The 19,398-nt window shown below is 54.1% G+C and overlaps 1 protein-coding gene across 3 annotated transcripts in view; it reads left to right on the top strand.

Moving 5' to 3' along the window:
- Positions 1-19,173, top strand: part of FAM107A (family with sequence similarity 107 member A) — a 52,980-nt gene extending 33,807 nt beyond the window's left edge. For 2 of the 3 annotated variants that reach the window (XM_070390891.1, XM_070390892.1), the window contains 3 exons: positions 14,267-14,441; positions 15,947-16,103; positions 16,606-19,173. In XM_070390891.1, coding sequence (XP_070246992.1) covers positions 14,272-14,441; positions 15,947-16,103; positions 16,606-16,713 — 435 coding nt within the window. In that variant the 5' untranslated portion in view covers positions 14,267-14,271 and the 3' untranslated portion in view covers positions 16,714-19,173. Of the gene's footprint in view, positions 1-7,262; positions 7,445-14,266; positions 14,442-15,946; positions 16,104-16,605 lie in introns of those variants that run through there. The other variant, XM_070390893.1, reaches the window with a different exon arrangement.
- The last annotated feature ends 225 nt before the right edge of the window (positions 19,174-19,398 follow it).

Below are 19,398 nucleotides of genomic sequence, written 5' to 3'. Positions count from 1 at the left end.
TTCTATACGCGTCATTTCAGGAGAATAAGATGCGTCAGGAAACACGACGGCGGTCGTTTTGAGGGTGGGAGTTGAATAGGTGCGTTTTCTCCCATTTGTCCTTTTATTTGAAGGAAACATATTACTTTACTGCTCAGGACAATGAGAGATGTTTTCATTTAGGAAAACGAAACCAACGTCATATGTGGTCAATGTACAGATAATTTGGAAAATACGGGAATGTAGAGGGAAGGAAACGCTGAAGGTCCGAACTCAGCGTTTGGGACGTTTCCTTCTGGACTTTGTGCTTGAAAGTGACGCTCGGGGAAGGTGAAGATCGGTCCGTGCCGGTCGGGGGTGAGCGATTAGAAAGCCTCGGGGGCCTTGGGCGCCCGGGGAGCGACCCTCTGCCGCGGGCGAGGAGCGCCCCACCCAGCGGTCCCGCCTGCAGATCGTGGGAGGCAGCGAGGGGCCAGGGTTTCCCGCTGCGGGGCCAGCCCCTGGCGCGTCTGCTCTGGGACCGATTGCCTTTCCCACCGGGACTGGCTCCCGCCGCGCAGCCACAGCTCCGGAGCCCGGGGACGAGGCTCTCCAAGTCCAAAAGCGAGCGCTGGCCGAGCCGTCCGGGCCGGCGGCGCCTTCCGGGGGAGGGTCTTAAATCTGGCGGCGCCGGGCAGGCAGAAGGGGAGGCGCTTTCTAATGAGAAGAATCTGATTTCAAATCCCAGCTCCGGCGATTCCCCCACCGGGCGCTCTCCCTGGGTGTCCCCGCCCAGTTCCTAGCTTCTCACGGAGATGAGGGCGCAGCTCCGTCCCAAACGCTGTGTTCCCTCTAACTGCAGCCAAGAGCCTTACAGCGGTTCTCAACCTTCCTAATGCCGCGACCCTTTCATACAGTTCCTCGTGTGGTGGTGACCCCCAACCATAAAGTTATTTTCGTTGCTACTTCATAACTGTAATTTTGCTACTGTTATGAATCGTCATGTAAATATCTGATATGCAGGATGTATTTTCAGGGGTCGCGACCCACAGGTTGAGAACCGCTGCTCCAAAGGTAGCATGTTTCACTCGCAGCCAAACTAGCAGACCTATTAGAGTCGTTCCCGGCCGCACATGTTGGCCTGGTACCTGTACTACACACAGTGATGCAGCCAGGAGGGCAGCAGAGGCCTGTGGCTGGGGCCACCTACTCTGTCTGGGCGCTGGGCCGCTGGCCCCTCCACAGCCCTACGGAGTCACCGCTAATTGTCACCCCCATTTAATGAGTGAGGAGATGGGGGCTCAGAGAGGACAAGCAGCTTGCTGGCCCATGGCCCTGCTGAGCAACCTTTTCTATCCCCCTAAAGCCTAAAGGGTAGAAAACACATTCAAACTTGTGTCCAGGGATGCCAAAGCCTGCACACCTTCTGAGAACAGTAGTAACAACAGCAAATGCTTGTTGGTCGCTTGGTACTGCCGCTCTCCCTGCCAAATGCTGTACATCTCATGAACGTCATTCATTTAATCGTCCAACCAATATGTATTGACCACTGTTTTATTTAAACATGAGTAAACCGAGGCTCAGAAGGTCACACGACTTGCCTACGGGGTCACACAGCCCATCGGGGGTGGGGCTGAGATTCAAACCCAGGGCTGCCTGCTCTGGCTGTCTCACACGGAAGAGCAAGGAGTAGGAGCCAACTCGGCCATTCAATGAAGAGGCAAGATCCCCCTTCGGCAGCGACGGAAGACAGGATCGTAGAATCAAAGCCAGGATGGCAGCGTCTTCATACAGTAGCCTCAACTTATGCCCCAAAGTACTACACCGCTTTTAGAAAAATTGTCATCTCAAATTACTTTAAAATAACTTAATATTAGAATAATACAGGCTCACCATGAATATTTTGGGAAGTCGAGAATAAAGAGAGGGACGTTCATTCACCTAGAATCCCACTAACCAGAAGCAGGCACTGGTGACACTGGGGATGCCTCCTTTTACTCCTTGCTGTGCAGAGGTTGTGTGGGGTCATGCGTGCTCGCTCTTCATTGCCGAGATTGTACTGACTCTAGTCTTTGACCTCACTTTTCTCACTTGGATGAAAATCTTTAATGCTCTTAAATGAGTGATTGAGAAAACAGCTCCCGCCTTGGAGCCCAGACTCTGGGGCAGGTACTGTGTGAAGGGCTGCCCACCATGTTGTGTTTCCTTCTCTCCTCAAAAGGATGTCTGCCCCCTAGTGAGGAATTGGGGAGTTGAAGGTCACCAGGTCACCCAGGTGTGCAGCCTGGAGCCAGGAGTGGTGTCTGTGCTGACACCAGAGCCCAGGCTCTGACCCCCTGGACTGGAAGGATCCCCTCGGGGGGGTCACTCATGCTTGGCCATGCCTGGTGGGCTGTGCAGGGCTGTAGTGAAGGTCCACCTGCAGTTGGCTACCGGCATCCTACCTGGAGCTCAGGCCAGGTTCCTGGCAGGGAGGGAAGCCTGTCTCTGTGGCACAGACAGAGCCTCCAGCCCTCCCTGCCAAGTAGGGTTGCCAGGTAAATACAGGGTACCCATTTAGATTTGACTCTCAGACGCACAACCAATAATATTTTAAAGTCTAGAAAATCATTCATTGCTTATCTGAAGTTCAAATTTAACTGGGCATGCTGTGTTTTTGTTTGCTACGTCTGGCGACCCCACGGCCAGGAATCATGGAACTTTGCTTGGCTTGACAAGCGATGGTCTGCCCAGGTTCCTCTGTACACACACACTCACCCCACTCACATCCCTCTCTCCATCCCTAGATCCGCTGTCCATCTCTTGTCTGGCTAAAAGTGAATTAAAATGCACTGGGAGTGGGGCATCCCAGGCCCTTCTGCAGCTGAGACCAGATTAACTGCCTAATTGCGGCCGGGTCGACAGCCAGCTTTCTGAAACAGGGCTCCGTTCTTCCCCACTCCCTCGCACTTTCCTGTTTTCACGCTTGAAATCCCTCCACCGGGTAAATTCTTCCTAGTTCGAACTTGTTGTAAAGGCAACTCTCATTACTTTTATAATCTCTCGTGGATCCCATGACAAGTGTTTCTGCCAAAAAGCTCCTGCCCTCCCCCATTCCTTTCAGCCCAGCATGTGGGGGGAGGGGAGGTTGGATTCTAGGGTTGTTGTGTGGGTGGCCCTCAAAACCCTCATTGAGGCTTGAAAAGTGGCCTTGGAGATAGAATGAATACAGGGCTGGGGAGGAAGTTTGGAGTTGCCATGGGAACTTCTTGTCTGATGTTTGTGGGCCCAGATAACTGCTCCAGCGCCTGTCGGCTTGGAGAAAAGGGGCAGAAATGAAAGAGGGTTTTGGAGTTTTTAATGAAAGCTGTAGCCACCGCCCACCGTAGATGCAGGAAGATTGCCAGCTCCCACTCACCACTGCCTCTCTGGTCTTCACTGCCCTCCCATTTGCACCTCTTGTTCTCCAGAAAACAAACTTCAGAGGGGCAGGAAGGACATGTGGGAGGGATGTGCTCAGCACTGGGATCCCCTTCAGGCCTCCATGGATTGAATCTGATCCCCAGAGTGGGGAGGCCTCGGGGAAAGCCACACCGACCGAGGCAGGAGGCAGCACCTGGGGCTGAGTTCGGCCGGTACCTGGAGTAACCAGCTGAAAGGTTCATTTTCCCAGAAGGCCCTACTTTCCGACATGGCTGAACCAGATGTGAACCATAGCTACAGTTAGTTGGAAAAGGTTGCTCTTTTTCATGTTTCTTCTCTTTATTGCTTTTTTCTGACAGCAAAAGAAATCTATGCTTACTTGTCTTTTTTAAGCCACAAACACTACAAAAACATAGTGACAAAGGAGAAGAGCTTGTCATTTTATGCCAGGGAATCGTGGTTCTCAAAGTCCCAAATATAAATCCAGACTCCTAGGCCCCTCCCTCATAGGTTCTAATACAGCAATGGCCCAGTAATTCCACTTCACCCCTCCTTCTAAGTGACGTCTAGCAATGATGTTCGAGATACATTGATCTAGAGCTGACCTCCGTTAGTAGGTTAGTTAGGGTATCTGGATCCAGGTTGGTTCTCCATGTACATGCAGTTGACCCTTCAGCAAGACAGGTTTGAACAGCACAGGTCCCCTATAGGAAAATTTTTCCAATAAATACTGTAAATGTATTTTCTCTTCTTTATGATTTTCTTACTAGCACTTTCTTGTCTCTAACCTACTTTATTAGAGTAATAAATCTCTAACCTATTTATTTATCCTCGCAGCCCACAGTTCCTTTCAAGGTGTAAGAATACATTATCTATATATATAAAACCCTAATACACAAATAGACTGAACAGCAGAACAACCGAAAAACCAGCTGCTATGACGTGCACTGACCACCAGGGGGTGTGCATGGAACATGGCGGGCGTCGGCTGCGGCGGGTTGGTGGAGCAGGTGAGTGGGGGCACCAGACCAAAGTGGGCCACCAGTCGCTGTCATTGGGGTGAGCCTCTGGTGGTTACTGAAAATTCTTTGCTCCCACCCACCGCCGTCCCACCCAGCGCTCGCACCTGGTGCCAGTCCTGATGGCTCAGTGCCGTCAGCGGGTGTGAGCAGTTGGCTGCTGACCCCGATTGCCCCTGAGGACTTCTCCACTTCCCCGTGCTCCTGAGGGGCAATCGGGGCAGCAGCCGCCACTTGCACCCACTGACAGCACTGGCACGGCTCGCACCCACTGTTGGCGCCGGCCCCAATGGCTCTGCACTGTCAGCGGTTGTGAGCGGGGCCCACGCTGTCAGTGCATGGGAGCAGCAGCAGCAGAAGCAGGACTGATGGCAGACAGGGAACCAGGGGCCGCAGCAGGAGGGGCCAGGCAGGAGTGCAGAGGATGGTCCAAGACCCACCCCTGTGCCCACCACAGTCTAAGCCCACAGTTCCTTTCAAGGTGCATGAATTCGTGCACTGGGCCTGTAATATAATACATATAACACAAAAATATGTGTTAATCGACTGTTTATGTTATCAGCAAGGCTTCCAGTCAACAGTAGGCTATTAGTTTTGGGGAATCAAAAGTTGTGTGTGGACTTTTGACTGCACAGGGGGCCAGTGCCCTTAACCCCTTGTTGTTCAAGGGTCAACTGTACTAACTTTGATTTGGGGGAAAGAGGAGGGGGGAGTTATAATACATGTGGTTTTGCAGTTTGATTTTTCACCAAACATGAAGTGGATACCTTTTCAGCTCAATAAATGTGCATGCTATGGACTGCATCCTGTTAGGGTGTAGCCTGCTCTCTTCCCAATAGGATGTGGCTGGGGAAACGGTCGATCACCGATCGCACACAGAAGACGGTGCTGTGAGGAGCTCGGGGAAGTCAGTGCTTGGGTGTCTGCGTGTCAGTGCTGTTGCTGAGCAGTGTGGCCTGGGACAGGCTTGCTAAGGAGGATAGGGGAGGCCCTGCCCCAGGCTGGCAGTCTTGTGGGGGAGCCTGATGGGTTGTAACAGGTTGAACCGTGAGAGGAGCTTTAGTGGGGAAAGTGCACCCAACCTCAGGGGGTGGGGGGTTCACGCCCAACTCTACTTGGCTCTGGTTGCTCTGGGGCTACCGTTGGCGTCTTCCAATAAAGAGACGAAGTAGGCCGCAGGGCGAGCTGGCATGGGGACCGTCAGCGTCTCCTCTGGACAGAGCTGGGTTCCGGGGCTGTCTTCTCCAGGTGGAAGCGGAAGCTGTCGGCGGTCCCCCGGCCCCGGGACCCCTTGTGTTGCTCCAGCTGTCAGCGGGCACTGGGATTGGCTCAGACAAATCACTGTGGGCCCCCGGAAAGGCCCAAATAAATAGCCATTTGTGGGACCAGGGGCAGAGGAGTGGTCTGACAAGGACTTAGCTGTTGTCCCCTGTGTCAGAATTTAGTGAAATGAAGCCACATCAGAGTGGAAGGCTGGGGTGGCTACCACTCAAAGTGCCTCAAGAGAAGCAGAATTTAGGAAGAAGAAACAAAAAGGGACATTCGTTGTTTCCAGAAAATTACTTTCTACCGGAGAACCTGTGACCCTTAAGTGGCACCGAAAGGCCCAGCGTGGCCCAGGCTCCCGGGACATGCCTGACCTGCCCCCTCTCTAGCCCCGTCTCCCACCTTCTCCTCGCGCCTCCATCACCCCAATCTCATTCCCCCCCAGGGGCCTCTCCACTCGCTCGTCTTACTCCCTGCAATGCCCTCCCAGGTGGGCAGACTTCACGCTGTGACTCCTTCTCCGTTCAGCCTCCCTAAAACATCACCCGCTCCGTCCCCGCTTCCCAAGCCCCAGCCCGTCCCTCTCACCTCACCCAGAATCACTCCCATCGTAGCATTCAGCGGAAGCGCGGCGTTTTCTCGGCTCCTTATCTTTTGTCTGACCCCCACCCCCCTGAATGTAGGGTCCCTGAGCACAGAGCTACCATCTGTCTCATTCACATTGGGAGCAGTGCCAGGAACATAGTAGGGACTCAACAGATGTTGTTTAAATGAATGATAGAGGCCAGAGAGGACAGACTCTTCTGAGAAAGTAAAGGTGGGAAGAGGGCCAAGCTTAACTGGTAGATGCCAGCTTCCTTGCGAGGGGATGGCCTCTGGCATCGACACGCATTCTTTATTTTTGCATCCACACGTTTGCTCACTGAGCCAGGACGGTGGCATGCACTTCCTGCCGGGCCCACGGCTGCATGCTGGGGCCCTCCCACAGGTCACACGGAGTCCAGTTCTCTCTGCAGGAAAAGTCCCATTTGCTGAGCATTGACTAAATGCTTTCACTGATGTCATCTCATCCGTGTTTTCTCTCAACCACCCTGTGATTCTCCACAAACACAGAAACCAAGGCTCAGTGCCTGCCAAGGCGCTGGTGCCCAGGCCAGGGCTGACCCCGGGAGTGGGGGGCAGGGGGGCTGAGCTTCCACTCCCCCACACTCCCCTGGGCGATGTCCTGTTGGTGCTTATCTGAAGTTCAGACGCAGTTCAGGGTACCGAGTAAATAAAGCGCAGAGTTTTGGACCCACCCGTGGGAGGCCAAGAACTGACCCAGGGCAGTTCCCCCTCCCTTCACACCCGGGAGCCCCGGGCACCAGCAGGAAGCCGGCTTCCCTTGCACCAGGCGGTGCTGGCTGCACTCTTGCCGACCCTCCCATTAGAAACGGAAATGCCTCCTCACTCAGAACAAAGCTTGGCATGTTTCTTATTCTGCAACAATCTGACAAAATAGGTATTTATTTGTGTCTCTCAAACGTGTGGCCTGGACACGGTGTTCCCCGTTGTGGAAGTGGCTGTGCACCAAGTGAAATACTTGTTACTATAGTAACAGTTCCTTTTTATTGATACCAGAATAAACAGGAATGCAAAGCTGCCTCACTTGCTGGCACATTTCAGCCGCCTGGCCTGTGATCCCGGGGGTTTAAGAACCGCCCTGTGGAGGAGGCGGCCGTGTAGCTAGTCTGGGACTTCGAGGTGGAGCGAGGAGGCCAGCAACACCGTCTGAGTTCCCGCAGGACCTGGGCAGAGAAGTAAGACCATTTCTCTTCTGTTTCACCTGCTGGGAACTGGGTGCTGGGCCGGGAGGAGGTACGGGGTCAGGAGGGCAGCCCTAGAGCACTGGGGTGGGCTGTGGGGAGTGGAGCTATTTAAGCTCAGGTACCCAGGCTGTGCCCCATCTGTGAGATGATGGGGCGGTGCCTCTGGGCTTGGGGAAAAGATAGGAGACAAAGTGGAGGGAGCACGCCGATACAGCCCTCCATTCTCGTTGATCTGTCTTCCTCAGATGGATCTGAGTTTAGATAGGATCTGACTCCCCCACGTCCATTGGCAGCAGCGTGGCGGTTTCTCTGCATCGCTGACGGACAGGAGGCTGCAGGGTGGCACCTGAGAGAACACAGGTCTGGCATCTGACAGCTCTGCTCCGATTCTAGCGCCTTCGCTTGCTGGCTGTGTGATCTGGGGAAATCACAAGGCCCCCCAGGGCCTCAGTTTCTTCGTCTGTAAAAAGGGATGACGACAGTACCTACCTCCTCAGTCTGTTGTAGGAGCTTCATGAAATGCGGCTGTGAGGTGCTGAGCACGGTATGTGGCTCACTGCAACGTTGACGTGCCACCCTCCTGCCTCTCAGGTGCGCTTGGCTTTTGCGTTTGGCGGTACGAGGCCAGAAGTCTGGGATTGGCCAGAAGCCAGGCGTTATGGGATTGGCTGTGTCACTTTTCGGCAGAAAACCTGTGTCTCCCGGTGGCTTGGACCCCGAGAGTCACTTAGCTCTGCTGGTGGGAAGTTCCAGCCAGGACCTTTCCCCTGAGGTCTCTGCCAGGTGGAGCGGTGGCACCGTGCCCCTGGTGGGCCAGCAGGAACGCCTGGCCTGCTTTGTTCCTTGGTCAGCTGCACTGCCTCTCCACCAGCCTTGCTAAGGGCCTTGCAGGCCAGCCCTGGGCCTGGGAGGTCCGAGGGGCCCCGAGCAGAATGTTCAGGAAGTTCGTCTTTGAGTCCTTTTCTCATGGGGTGGGGAGGCTGCAGCCAGGCCAGGGGCTGCTGGGAGATCTGGAGGTGGCTCCCAGATACTCAGTTCTTTGGTTACCGGCCAGTGAAATACAAACGGGCACTTTCCCCACAGGGAGGGGGAAAGCGAGGCGCGTTAGGAAACGCAGTGGCCACGCTGGTCACTTTGACTGAAGGCCTCTTTCCCCTCTGCCAGCGGTCCTGTGGAAGCCTCTCTCTCCTCTGCCCCTCCACCTTGTGAAATGGTGAAGCGAGTAGGCCTGGTGGGTGTGTGCTGAGCCCAGCTGCTTGAATAGCAACAAGGAGCAAGGGCGAGGGAGGGAGGGCAGAGGAGTGCAGACTCTGACCCACACCCAGGGAGGGAAGGCCCCAGCGGGTCCCCTCCCAGACAAAGGCCAGCCGTGGGTAGACAACCTGTGGAGTCTGCCTGCCCAGCCCAGAGCTGGTATTCTGTATGGCTTGGATGTCCTCCAGGTACCAGGCCTCCATTTCCTCATCTATAAAATGGACTCACACTGCCTCTTCATTGGGGTTTCTTGAGTATCAAGAGAGAGAAAAGAGATGTAAACCTACTTTGTGGACTGAAAGATAGTGCACCTGGAGGAGTGGAGTGATTAGAAAGAGCACTGAAGTTGGAGTCTGCAGGTCCCAGTTTTGCCATTTATTCTGTGTATCTTGGGACAAGTAGCTTGAGCTCTCTGAGCCTCGATTTTCTCATCTACAGAATGGGAACGATAAAATAGTAGCACTGGCTGCCCCCTAGGGCGATTGTGAGGTCCAGATGGAAGGGAGTGAGCTTTCTTCAAATGCTGATGCTCACCTCAGGGGTCAGGGGAACCACAGTTTGCCTTGCGAGCACCACTGTGCCAGGCATTGGGCCAACCACATCACCCACATTGTATCATTTTACTCTCCACACAGCCCCGTGTGTAGGTATTGCTATTATCCCCACTGTACAGGGGCTCAGAGAGGTTAAGCTATTCGCCTAAAGTCACACAGCTAGGAAGGGATGTGGCCATGATTCAAATCCAGTCTGTCCCCTCCAAAACATCTGCCTTAACCATGTTGCTTTTCTGGTCCCTGTGCCATTTGTTACCATTGATGTCATCAAAGACGGAGCCAGAACCTCCAGCAGGGGAAGGCAGGTGAAAGAAGGGGACAGTAAAGCCTAGACAGCCAAGGTCCTGCAGCTGTTTTCAGGATGAACTGCGACCTGGGTCTCCATGGGCGCCACTTTCCTCCGTTGCTCCCCTGTGGGGAGGCGAGGGAACTGCTGCCCCGCCTGCCCCAGCAGCCTGGGGAGCTCACTGGAGAGCAGTTAGTGATCCCAGCTGAGCCGTGTCTGGACTGGGGCTGGTATCCTGCAGAGCTGTTGGGGAGGAGCTGTGGGACCTCTCGGGTCATCGGCAGAACCAGGGAAGAACCAAGGCCAATCTCCCGATCTCTCCTCTGACCTATTATTACGACACCCAAAATGTGAGGTCCGTCCCACAGTCTGCATATTAAGGGATTTGCCCATCTTGTACTCATGCGAAACACTCCATGTAGCTGTCGCCTCCTGGCTGCCTCTACCCCCTGCCCCGCACGTCAGCTCATCCAGTCTTCACAGCATCTCGATTTCACAGAGGAGGAGGGTTCCATTCAGGTCCCAGAGCTGCTAAGAGCTGTGGCTTCACAGGCGTCCACGACAGCGAGGCCAACAACTCGACTGAAGTCACTCAGGCCCCAGCGAAGAAGCTTGATTGTAACCCTGGTTTACAAAGTCGGCTGGCGATTGGCATTACCTGGGGAACTACTTTAAAATTCCAAAGCCAGGCTGCCTCCCAGGCTAATTAAGCCAGAATCCCTGGGTGGACTCGGCCATCGGTATTTTCCAAACGTCCCCTGGTGATGCCTGTGTGCGGCCAGAGTTGAAATCCCTGGTGTAACCAGTGCAGTTTTTAAGGAAGATGAGAAAGCTCAATCCAAGACTAGGAATGGGATTTATGAGCGGCCACTGCTAACGGCTATCAGGTGACCACACTGTGCAGTTCCAGGGGCGTGAAGCCGTGCCCTGCCTCGCTGTGTGTGGCTGCCCTGTAGCCAGCACGTACGCACCTTGCAAGTATCACCTCATTCACTTTGCAACAACCTCATGAAGACGACTGGTCAAGAGCGGCTTCCGTTCCTACTCAGCTCTGCTGTTTCCCTGGAAAGCAGCCATAGGCAGTAAGTGATGAGTGGGCAGCCAGACCCAATCCAGGTCCTACTGGCTCCAACATCCGTACACCTAAGCCTCATTCTGTCTTTCTTTACAACCAGCGAAGGGTATTCACTAGCCCCTTAACTCTCTCCTAGACTGCCTCTTCCTCCCCTCCAGCTCTCCCCTGGGACACCCACCTTTCCTCTTTTCAGAGACAAGCTGATGCTCAGCTCACCTCAGCTCACCTCACCTCACCTCTTTGCCCATTATGGTCACTTCCCAGAGTCTTGGACCTCTCAGGACACCCAGCAGCCTGAGAGACTGGCCAGAGCAGCCCTGGGAATGGCCCCACCGCTGCCCAGGAGGCCCGCCGGGGGCCCAGATGTTTTGAGTCACCAGCACTTCATTGAGCAGCCCCTTTGTTCCAGCATCTTTGTAATCTTTTCCACTCGGAGGCCCAGCAGCCCTCTAAGCCCTGCCCCTGCCCCCACACGTGTTGTCTGCGGGAATTCAGCGCCCTAACTGGGAAAGGCAGCGGTTTTCGCAGCCTGCAACTCTGGGCTGGAGCACCAGCCTCATCCTTCAGGATCCCTGTCCCAGCCACCACACCACCCAGGCCCCCCGAGAAGCACCAACCCTGCAGCTCACCGCAATTTCATTAAAAAAAGAAGAAAGTCTGGAGCAGATCTTTGAGCCAGAGCTGCTCACTGATTGGACCTGGGGTGCAGGACTAGCTACCTAGTTTGCAGGGCTCAGTGCGAAATGAAAACACAGGGAACCCTCTTCTCCGCAGACGCTGAGGGCTGGGCCCCACCCGCACCGTGGGGGGCCCGCCCAGGCAGCAAACCCACTGGCCAGCCGGTGATCCATGGGTGAAGGTTCTCAGCCTGGCCAATCAGATGTTTTCCTCTGGAATTTAACGGGAGAGACAGAGCCCGCCCACGGGCCGAGAAAGAAAACGAAGTCGGATAAAAATATTCTTCAAACCTGCTGACAGTTTTCCCACACACGGCAGCGAGAATGGCCCTTTTTAAAGCCAATCAGATTCGTTCTTTCCCGGACTTGAACCCACCCGTCCACCCGCCACCCCAGGGACACTGTGCCTTTTTGTTCCCAGAACAGACCTAGCTTGTTCTAGGTACGTGGGTCACACATGCTGTTCCCTCTGCCCCTCACAGCCCCCGTCAGGTCTTAAATGTCACCTGCTCAGAGAGGCCCTGCCCCTGCACCTGGCTGAAGGTGGGTGCAGCCGTTGGCCTCGGCCCCTCTGGCTCCACCACCAGGCTCCTGGCGAGTCCGAACCGTTTCTTTTTATTGGTCGGTGTACTCGTTTACTGTCTGCCTCCCTAGTAGATGACCGCCTGTGAGAGCAGGAACCCTGCTGCTTAGCTCACCTTGGTGCGTCCCGGGTCTACCACAGAACCTGGAAAATTATAGGAACCCAAACAGATTGCAGAATGGATGTTTACTCTTGTGTACTTTCTCAGTGGCCGTTCCTGTTATGTGGGAGCTCTTGGTTTTGTGTAGTTACTTTGTGTCTGACCACATTATTGAACTCTCTCATTAGTCCCAAATGCTTTTCTGTTCATACATTTGAGAATTCTGGGTAGAGAGTGATACCTTATGTAAATAGTAATTCTGCCTTCTCCGAAAGTTATACAACTATTTCTGTGTCCTGCCTTATTGCTGTGGCTGCATACCCCGCTCATTGTTGTGAAGATGGTGTGACTGATTAAAATTATGAAGCACTGGAAGGTTTGAGGCTCAAAGGGGCTAAGGGAGCTGCAGAGTGAAGTGTGGTGATAGCGGCCTGCATGGGATATATAGCTGAGAATTACTCAGATAAACAATTGATGGGACTTGGTAACGGGAATAGGCATCATGGGGGCGGGGGGGAACTTCCAAAACTCCAATCTGAATCAAGGTATTCAAAGGCATTGGCTCCTGGACAACTTAATCCCATCGGCTAAGAAAATATTCACATTTCTAAACAGGGAGGGAATTGCTATAGCCAACTGTTTATTTTGTCAAGTGTAATAAAAAAAAAACAGCCTAATGAAAAAAGAGAAGAAAGGAAGTTAATTAGTTAGAATTCTTGTTTTAGAAACAGTTCTGAGGATGTGAATTCAAGAAAAAAAATTAGCAAGTATGTCTCTATGCTCTGACACTTAATCTGACTACATCCAAAATATCTTATAATAATTAACACTTTTCCCAGCTTACACAGCACTTTCACCAATGGGGTCTCTCCTCATCCTCCCAGAAGCACCCTGCAGTGGGCAGTGATAGCAATGCCACACACGTTTCTGGTGTGACACCATTTGCAAAGCATCGTCCTCCCTTTGATGCCTCATTCCCGGGCATGTCACCTTGCAATTTACAGCCCATCAACCCCCTGCTGTGTCCAACCCGGCTGAGCTATTACCCACTCCCAGGTTTTTGCACAGACCGCCATCCCTGTCTAGATTTCTTGGAGAACTGTTCATCCATACAACCCGTCAGGCAGAGAATGGCTTTCATCCTGCTCCAGTAAGGGGGGAATGGGGAGTGTCTGTCCGAAGCCAACATGGTGGCCCTCAAGAGAGGGGACTGGCCCTGGTGTGTGAAGTTGGGACACACCCGCTCAGTGGCCGCATGGAAACTCCACGCCTTAAGGTGCTGGTTCCCCAAGACCAACCTCTGTGAGCCTTGGTTTCCTCAAAGTTTCTATTTTCAATTTCCAACAAATATTAATTGTCTACTATGTACCAGACCAGACACTGCTAGTGCCTGGCATGTAGTAGAGGCTCAACCTCAGAAAGCAGGACTCATGAAGGGGTAGAGCCAGTGCCCAAATTTTCACTCTAATTACTGTTAGCATCTAATGGGCCAGGCTGTGTCACCCTCCTGAGACTTTTCCTTAAGAAATCTCTCTCTCTCTCTCTCTTTCTCTCCACTTGCTTTTGTGCGCTTCAAGGACATGTAGCCAACGTGTAGAGGAGGGAGCCCTTCTGCCTGAATTTCAAGCAAGTTAACCAATCTCAGGCTGCTCTGGTGGCACTGGGGCCATCGAGAAGCCAGACATCTGCTTACATAGGGCAACCCTCCCTCTGTAGTCGGAGGCACAGCAGTCTCGGGATTCCACACTCTGCTCTCTGCTCTGGAGAAAGAGAAAAGCCGGTCACTTCCACAGGTGCATTCGGAATGATGGACAGGGAGTTTGGACAATAAGGGGTGATATTTCCCTTTCATTACAGCATTCCTCCAATTGTCTTTAACAAGTACATATTGCTCTTTTTACATAATTATTTTTTCTTTTTCTGGACTTATTGAAAAGCAGAAACTCAAGTGTAATCCCTCTCATAGGAAGGAAAGTGTTTTTTTTTTCACAGTCAGGCTAAAACCATTTGCACGTCAACCCATATTTTGTGTCCTAGTAGCTCTTGACCTCTATACCCCACTTTACAAACATCCTCTCCAGCCCTTACAACAACCCTGTGCACAGGCTCCGTTCTTTGCAGCTCACAGTTGAGGAAACTGAGGCTCAGAAAGTCAGCCAGCCTGCCCAGAGCCACACAGTAGCAGGTGGCCAAGGCAACCGAGACCCTTGCCCTCACTGTGCCCACGGGGGTGGGTGAGTGTGTGACCTGCTCTGACTAGCTCCCTCCCTCCCCATCTCTACAGCCTCCATGTACTCAGAGATCCAGAGGGAACGGGCAGACATCGGTGGCCTGATGGCCCGGCCCGAGTACAGAGAGTGGAACCCAGAGCTCATCAAGCCCAAGAAGCTGCTGAACCCCGTGAAGGCCTCGCGGAGCCATCAGGAGCTGCACCGAGAGCTGCTCATGAACCACAGAAGGTGGGGATGGAGCTCGGCTGCCTCAGCCTGGCTAGCACCTGCTCAGGCTGCTGGGGCCTGAGGGGCTGCCCCTCGTGGAAGGCAGGCCTGGGGGTAATCCTGGGGCTCCTGGGAGCTTGAGGAGGGCTGAGGGTACCCCACCTGCTGACCAACAGACACTGTGAAGGTCCAAAAGCCCTGTCCTCCCATCCAGCTACCCGCTGTGTGCCTGACCTCCAATACTTGTACTGAGCACCTACGATGGGCCAGGCACTAAGCCAGACCCTGGGGTTCACGAAGGAATGTTCCTGCCCTTAGAGAGGGGATGGATGCATAGCCAGAGGGTAGGATGGGTGGTTCCATGAGGTATGTTTCCAGCAGATGGATGAGCCTGGAAACTGGACAGGAAACACCAACCGCTCAGTGTTGTTGGAGCATAAAGTGTGAGGGAGGTCAGAGGAACCATGCAGTCCTGGGAAGGGGCTCAAGCAGGAGTGTCCCAACCCTGGAGGGGCCGTGAATGGAGCAGGGGGTTAGGGGTGCAGTGAGAGAGGCAGGCCTGGCAGGGCTAGAACTCGCAATTGGAGGAATGTGGAGAGGGGAGAGGGAAGCTGAGCCTCTGTCCACTCCCAGGCCTGGAAAACAGTCCGGGCTCACCAGCGCCAGAATGGAGGCATCGGCGCCTCCGCAGCTCCCTCTCCTGGCCACTTCTAGGACTGGCGCGGGCTGGGATTCTCATTCTTGTTTTCAGCTGTGTGCAAAGGACCTTCCCGCAGATAAGTTTGTATCGGTGGTGGAGTTTGTTTTCCTCGTAGTATATCAGAAGTGTTTCTCTGGTTGCCTTTTAGAGTCATCCCTTTTAATGCCAAAAACCACTACCACAGGTTTTTTTTTTTAAAAAAACTAAAGACAAATCAACAGAGATATTTGCAATATAAGTAACAGACAAAAATTAATATATACAGACCTCTCATAAATCCGCGAGGAAAAAATTAGCAATAGGAAGGTATAGTTAGTTCACAAAGGAGGAAGTGCAGATAGCTGGTAAACAAGTCAAAGGCTGTTGGATATCCTAATATTCAAAGAAACAAATGAAAACCAGGTGTTATTTCTTGCCTACCAGGTTCACAAATACAAAAGGGTTGGGTGGTGATGGTGGGGAGAAATAGATGCCCTGGTACCCTGTGGACAGAGTATAAATTGGAGAATCTTTCCTAAGGGGCAGATGGAAATGCGTCCAAAATCTCTTAAAGGAGACTGACCCAGCAGTTCCACCCTTAGGAACATATCACGAGAAACTAACCTGAGATCATATAACCGGGTGCAAATCCTCACTCAGCCCCTTCATATCTGTGACTTGGACCCGTGTCTGAACTCCTAGGAGCCTCACTCCCCTTCTCTGCATAAGGGACAGTGGGGGTTCCACACGCCACACCCTGGGTTGCCAGGAGGATTGCACGAGATAATGGTAGTAAGAGACAGGAGGGTGGGGAGTTGGGGTCTCCTGACGGCTCCCCCCGCCCCAGGGGCCTGGGTGTGGACAGCAAGCCCGAGCTGCAGCGCGTCCTGGAGCACCGCAGGCGGAACCAGATCATCAAGAAGAAGAAGGAGGAGCTGGAGGCCAAGCGGCTACAGTGTCCCTTTGAGCAGGAGCTGCTGAGGCGGCAGCAGAGGCTGAACCAGGTGAGTGAGGACACTCAGCCCCGGTGCCCTGGCCCGTCGTCCCCTAAGAATGCCCGTTGGCCCAAGGAAGAGCTCTGCGTGTGGCCACAGCGGGCCAGTTGAGCAAAATGAGGGCTGGACCGTGAGTCCTCCACTGGCCTGAGCCCTCACCCTGCCACTCACTTCGCTGGGTGACTTTGGGCTCGTGGCTTCCCCTCCCTGAACCTCAGTTTCCTCATCGGCCCAATCTATTGCGTGTTGATTCTGATTTCATCATCACAACTGCCCTTGAGCCAGGTAGCGTTCCCATTTGAGAGCTGAGGCCAAATGAGGTAAGCAATTTGAACGAAGCTTCACAGGGGGAACTTGGTATCATGATCTGTCCCCCCAGCTACCAGGCTGGTGGCAAAACTGGCCCCTGGTTCTGTTTCCCCAGAGAGGACCCTTGGTCCAAACCTAGTGGCTTTTGAGCCTCGGAATCCCCCTAGCCCCACCCACTTCATGCCTCCCCTCTCTCCTTCAGCTGGAAAAACCACCGGAAAAGGAAGAGGACCATGCCCCGGAATTCATTAAAGTCAGGGAAAACCTGCGGAGAATCACCACGCTGTCGAGTGAAGAGCGGGTGCTGTAGAGCTGGCTGGGGGAGCCCCGGCCCCCCGCAGCCCTCCCCCGGCCCCCGCACCCTCCTCCAGCCCTTCTGTATCTGGCAGCCCTGGGCCCCCAGGTTTGGGGACATCTGCTGCGTTCATGCTTGCTCCTGTAAACTGCACTGTCCCAGAGGGCCTGCCTATCCCTCCCCCCCACCCCACCCCCAGGAGCTGGGGGTCCCGAAGCTCGCAGGAGTTTCCTTCTGAGCACTCACCCCTCCTGCTCCAAGAGGAAGCCACCTGGGAAAACTTTCACAGGGCACCTCCCTGCAGGGGCACTGAGCCCTTCCTGGCCCAACAGCCCTCCATTCTGCCCAGGCCCCCATGGGACCCTGAGTCTCTGGGCAGCTCCACTCGCAGGTCTGAGAACTTCCCTGCCCGCAGTTTCACCTGCAGCCAGGGGTGAGGCAACTAGTCGGAGCATCTCAGGACACCTGTCTCGAAAGCCAACCAAGGGGAAAAGGTTCAAGTGCAGTTGTCCCTGGTGAAGAAGGGCAGGGCAGCCCGCAGGTGGCTCCCATCATGGCAGGTGGGAAGGGTAGTAACAAAGACAGCTGCTTAGAGTTTGCCAGCCTCCCCCCACACCCCCTTTTCCCAGCCCCCTGGTCCAGGCCTCGTAAGCACTCCCAGCCAGGGCTTCAGCCTTCCTGCTCCCAGGAGTCTGCAGCAGTGCTTCTCAGACTCCATCCTGCCTACGGCTCACTGGGGTCTTGTTAAGTTACGGCTTCTGCGTCAGCAGCTCTGGGGTGGGGCTGAGAGTCTGCATTTCCATCAAGCTCTGGGGCCACACTGAGCAGCAAGGCCGGAGCGCCAGGGGTGCTAAATATTGGAAACGTCACCCCTGAAGCCAACCTGCCCCCCAAGTCCCTCGGGCCTGGGCCCTGGGGTTCCCCCTTCCCTTGCAGCCTTCAGGGCTCTCTGTGTCCAGCCCACCCAGGGCCCCAGGCCCGAGAAGAATAAAGCCTAGCAGGCCGTGCCAGGTTTATGACGGATTCTCACCAGACATCTCACAGTCCAGCACCTCCAATCTGCATTTCTACCGCACTGTTGTGGTGCAATTCTAGCCAAAAAATATATATATATATTTTTTTTTTACCTAAAGCCCATGGAGAGCACATACACAGGGGTTTCCGATAGGTTTCTGGAAATAGAAACAGTGATTGCAGACCCCACTGCCACCCTCGCGGACTGGCCCCTGTGAGTCCCCATTTTCAGCCTTTGGACCTGAGACCCACCCCCTTGGCTTCTGTGCCCCCCCCCCCCCCCCCCCCCCTGCGGGGCAGCTCCAGGGACCTCACCCACGCCTTCCCCAAAGCCCTCCCACGCAAGACCAAATGGTTTCACCTTTTGCTCCCATTTTTCAAGATTTAAAGAATAAACCAGGCCTGTTGCTTTCTCCCCTGAAGAGCAAACCCTGCCTCTGGCTTTGTAAGCCCACCATTTACGGGGAGCATTTCTTTGCACCCAGAGACAGCTGCCATGGCGATGCCCTGGATTCTTGGCCAACAGTGGGACCTGCAGGAGAGAGGCCATCCCGGTCTTACTCCTGACTGTGTACTCTGAGGGTAACCGAAATGTGGATAGCGACAGGCTGCGTGCGTGCATGGGTGTGTGCGCATGTGTGTGTGTGTGTGTGTGTGCGCGCGCGCGCGCGCGCGTGCCTGCATGGGTGTGTGTGTGCATGGGTGTGTGCGCGCATGGGTGTGTGTGTGTGTGCAATCCGGCTCTAAAAGGCTCACAGAAGTGACTGTCTTCTCGAGGATGCGGTGCCGCTGTTTTAAATGTCTGCCAGGTGAGGTGATGCTCAAGACCGACCCTCCCTCATAAAGACCATAAAGACCGCTGCTCCCCCCGAGAAGCCTCCTCGGGGTCGATGTGTTGTTCAGATGTGAAGAGAAGCAGGAGAGGGTGTCTAGCCTGGAATAGGCCCCTTAGGATTTCACTCAGGTGTTGCCAGGGGTGCTTCAGGGAGGCGGCAAGGCACGGAGACAAAGGCCCCAGAAGTAGAAGGGACCTCCAGTCCCACTGGCCCAGTGGAGCCACGGTGGACACCCCTGTTCACTCCCCAGTGGTCAGTCCCAATGCCTCTCTAGTCACCTCCCACTGTTGAGAACCATCCAGATTCTCCCTGTTCCAGCCCCTTTGCAGCTCGGGGTGAGCACATGCCCAGGGATGGGCAGTGACATGGAAGAGGAAGTCCTACAGGAACTTCTGGGAAAGCTGATGCTCTTCTGATAAAAGAGACGGACATGGGTCCCAGCTGCTTCCTGCCTCGATTGGGGATGTGATGCCTGGAGCCACAGCAGCCCTCTCGCTACAAAGAAAAAAAGGCCAAGAGAATCTCAAAGACATTGACCTTATCATCATTGGACCAAGCCAATGCCTGCAACCTTCCTCCTACAGAACTCTTGTAAATAGAAATAAAGCCCTCTTTGGTTAAGCCATCGTTGGTCAGTCTCTGTTATTTGTGGACAAAAACATTCCTGACACAGAAAGCGAGCCCTGCTGCCCAGAACTACCTGCAGACTAAACTGCAAACCCAGCTCCCTCTTCCCATCAGAAACCTGTTGGGTCCAGACCCCCAGCAGCAGTACCGGGACCTGCCTTTCCACACCTCCTCCCCGTGGCCTACAGGGCTCCTAGCATCTGGACACCACGAGTCCCCACAC

This window comes from Myotis yumanensis, unplaced genomic scaffold (genome assembly GCF_028538775.1).
Source record: "Myotis yumanensis isolate MYYU_CA2020_CCGP unplaced genomic scaffold, mMyoYum1.0.hap1 SCAF_14, whole genome shotgun sequence".
NCBI lineage: Eukaryota > Metazoa > Chordata > Mammalia > Chiroptera > Vespertilionidae > Myotis > Myotis yumanensis.
Note: the sequence above shows the minus strand (reverse complement) of the source record. Positions and strands in the feature narration are given on the sequence as shown.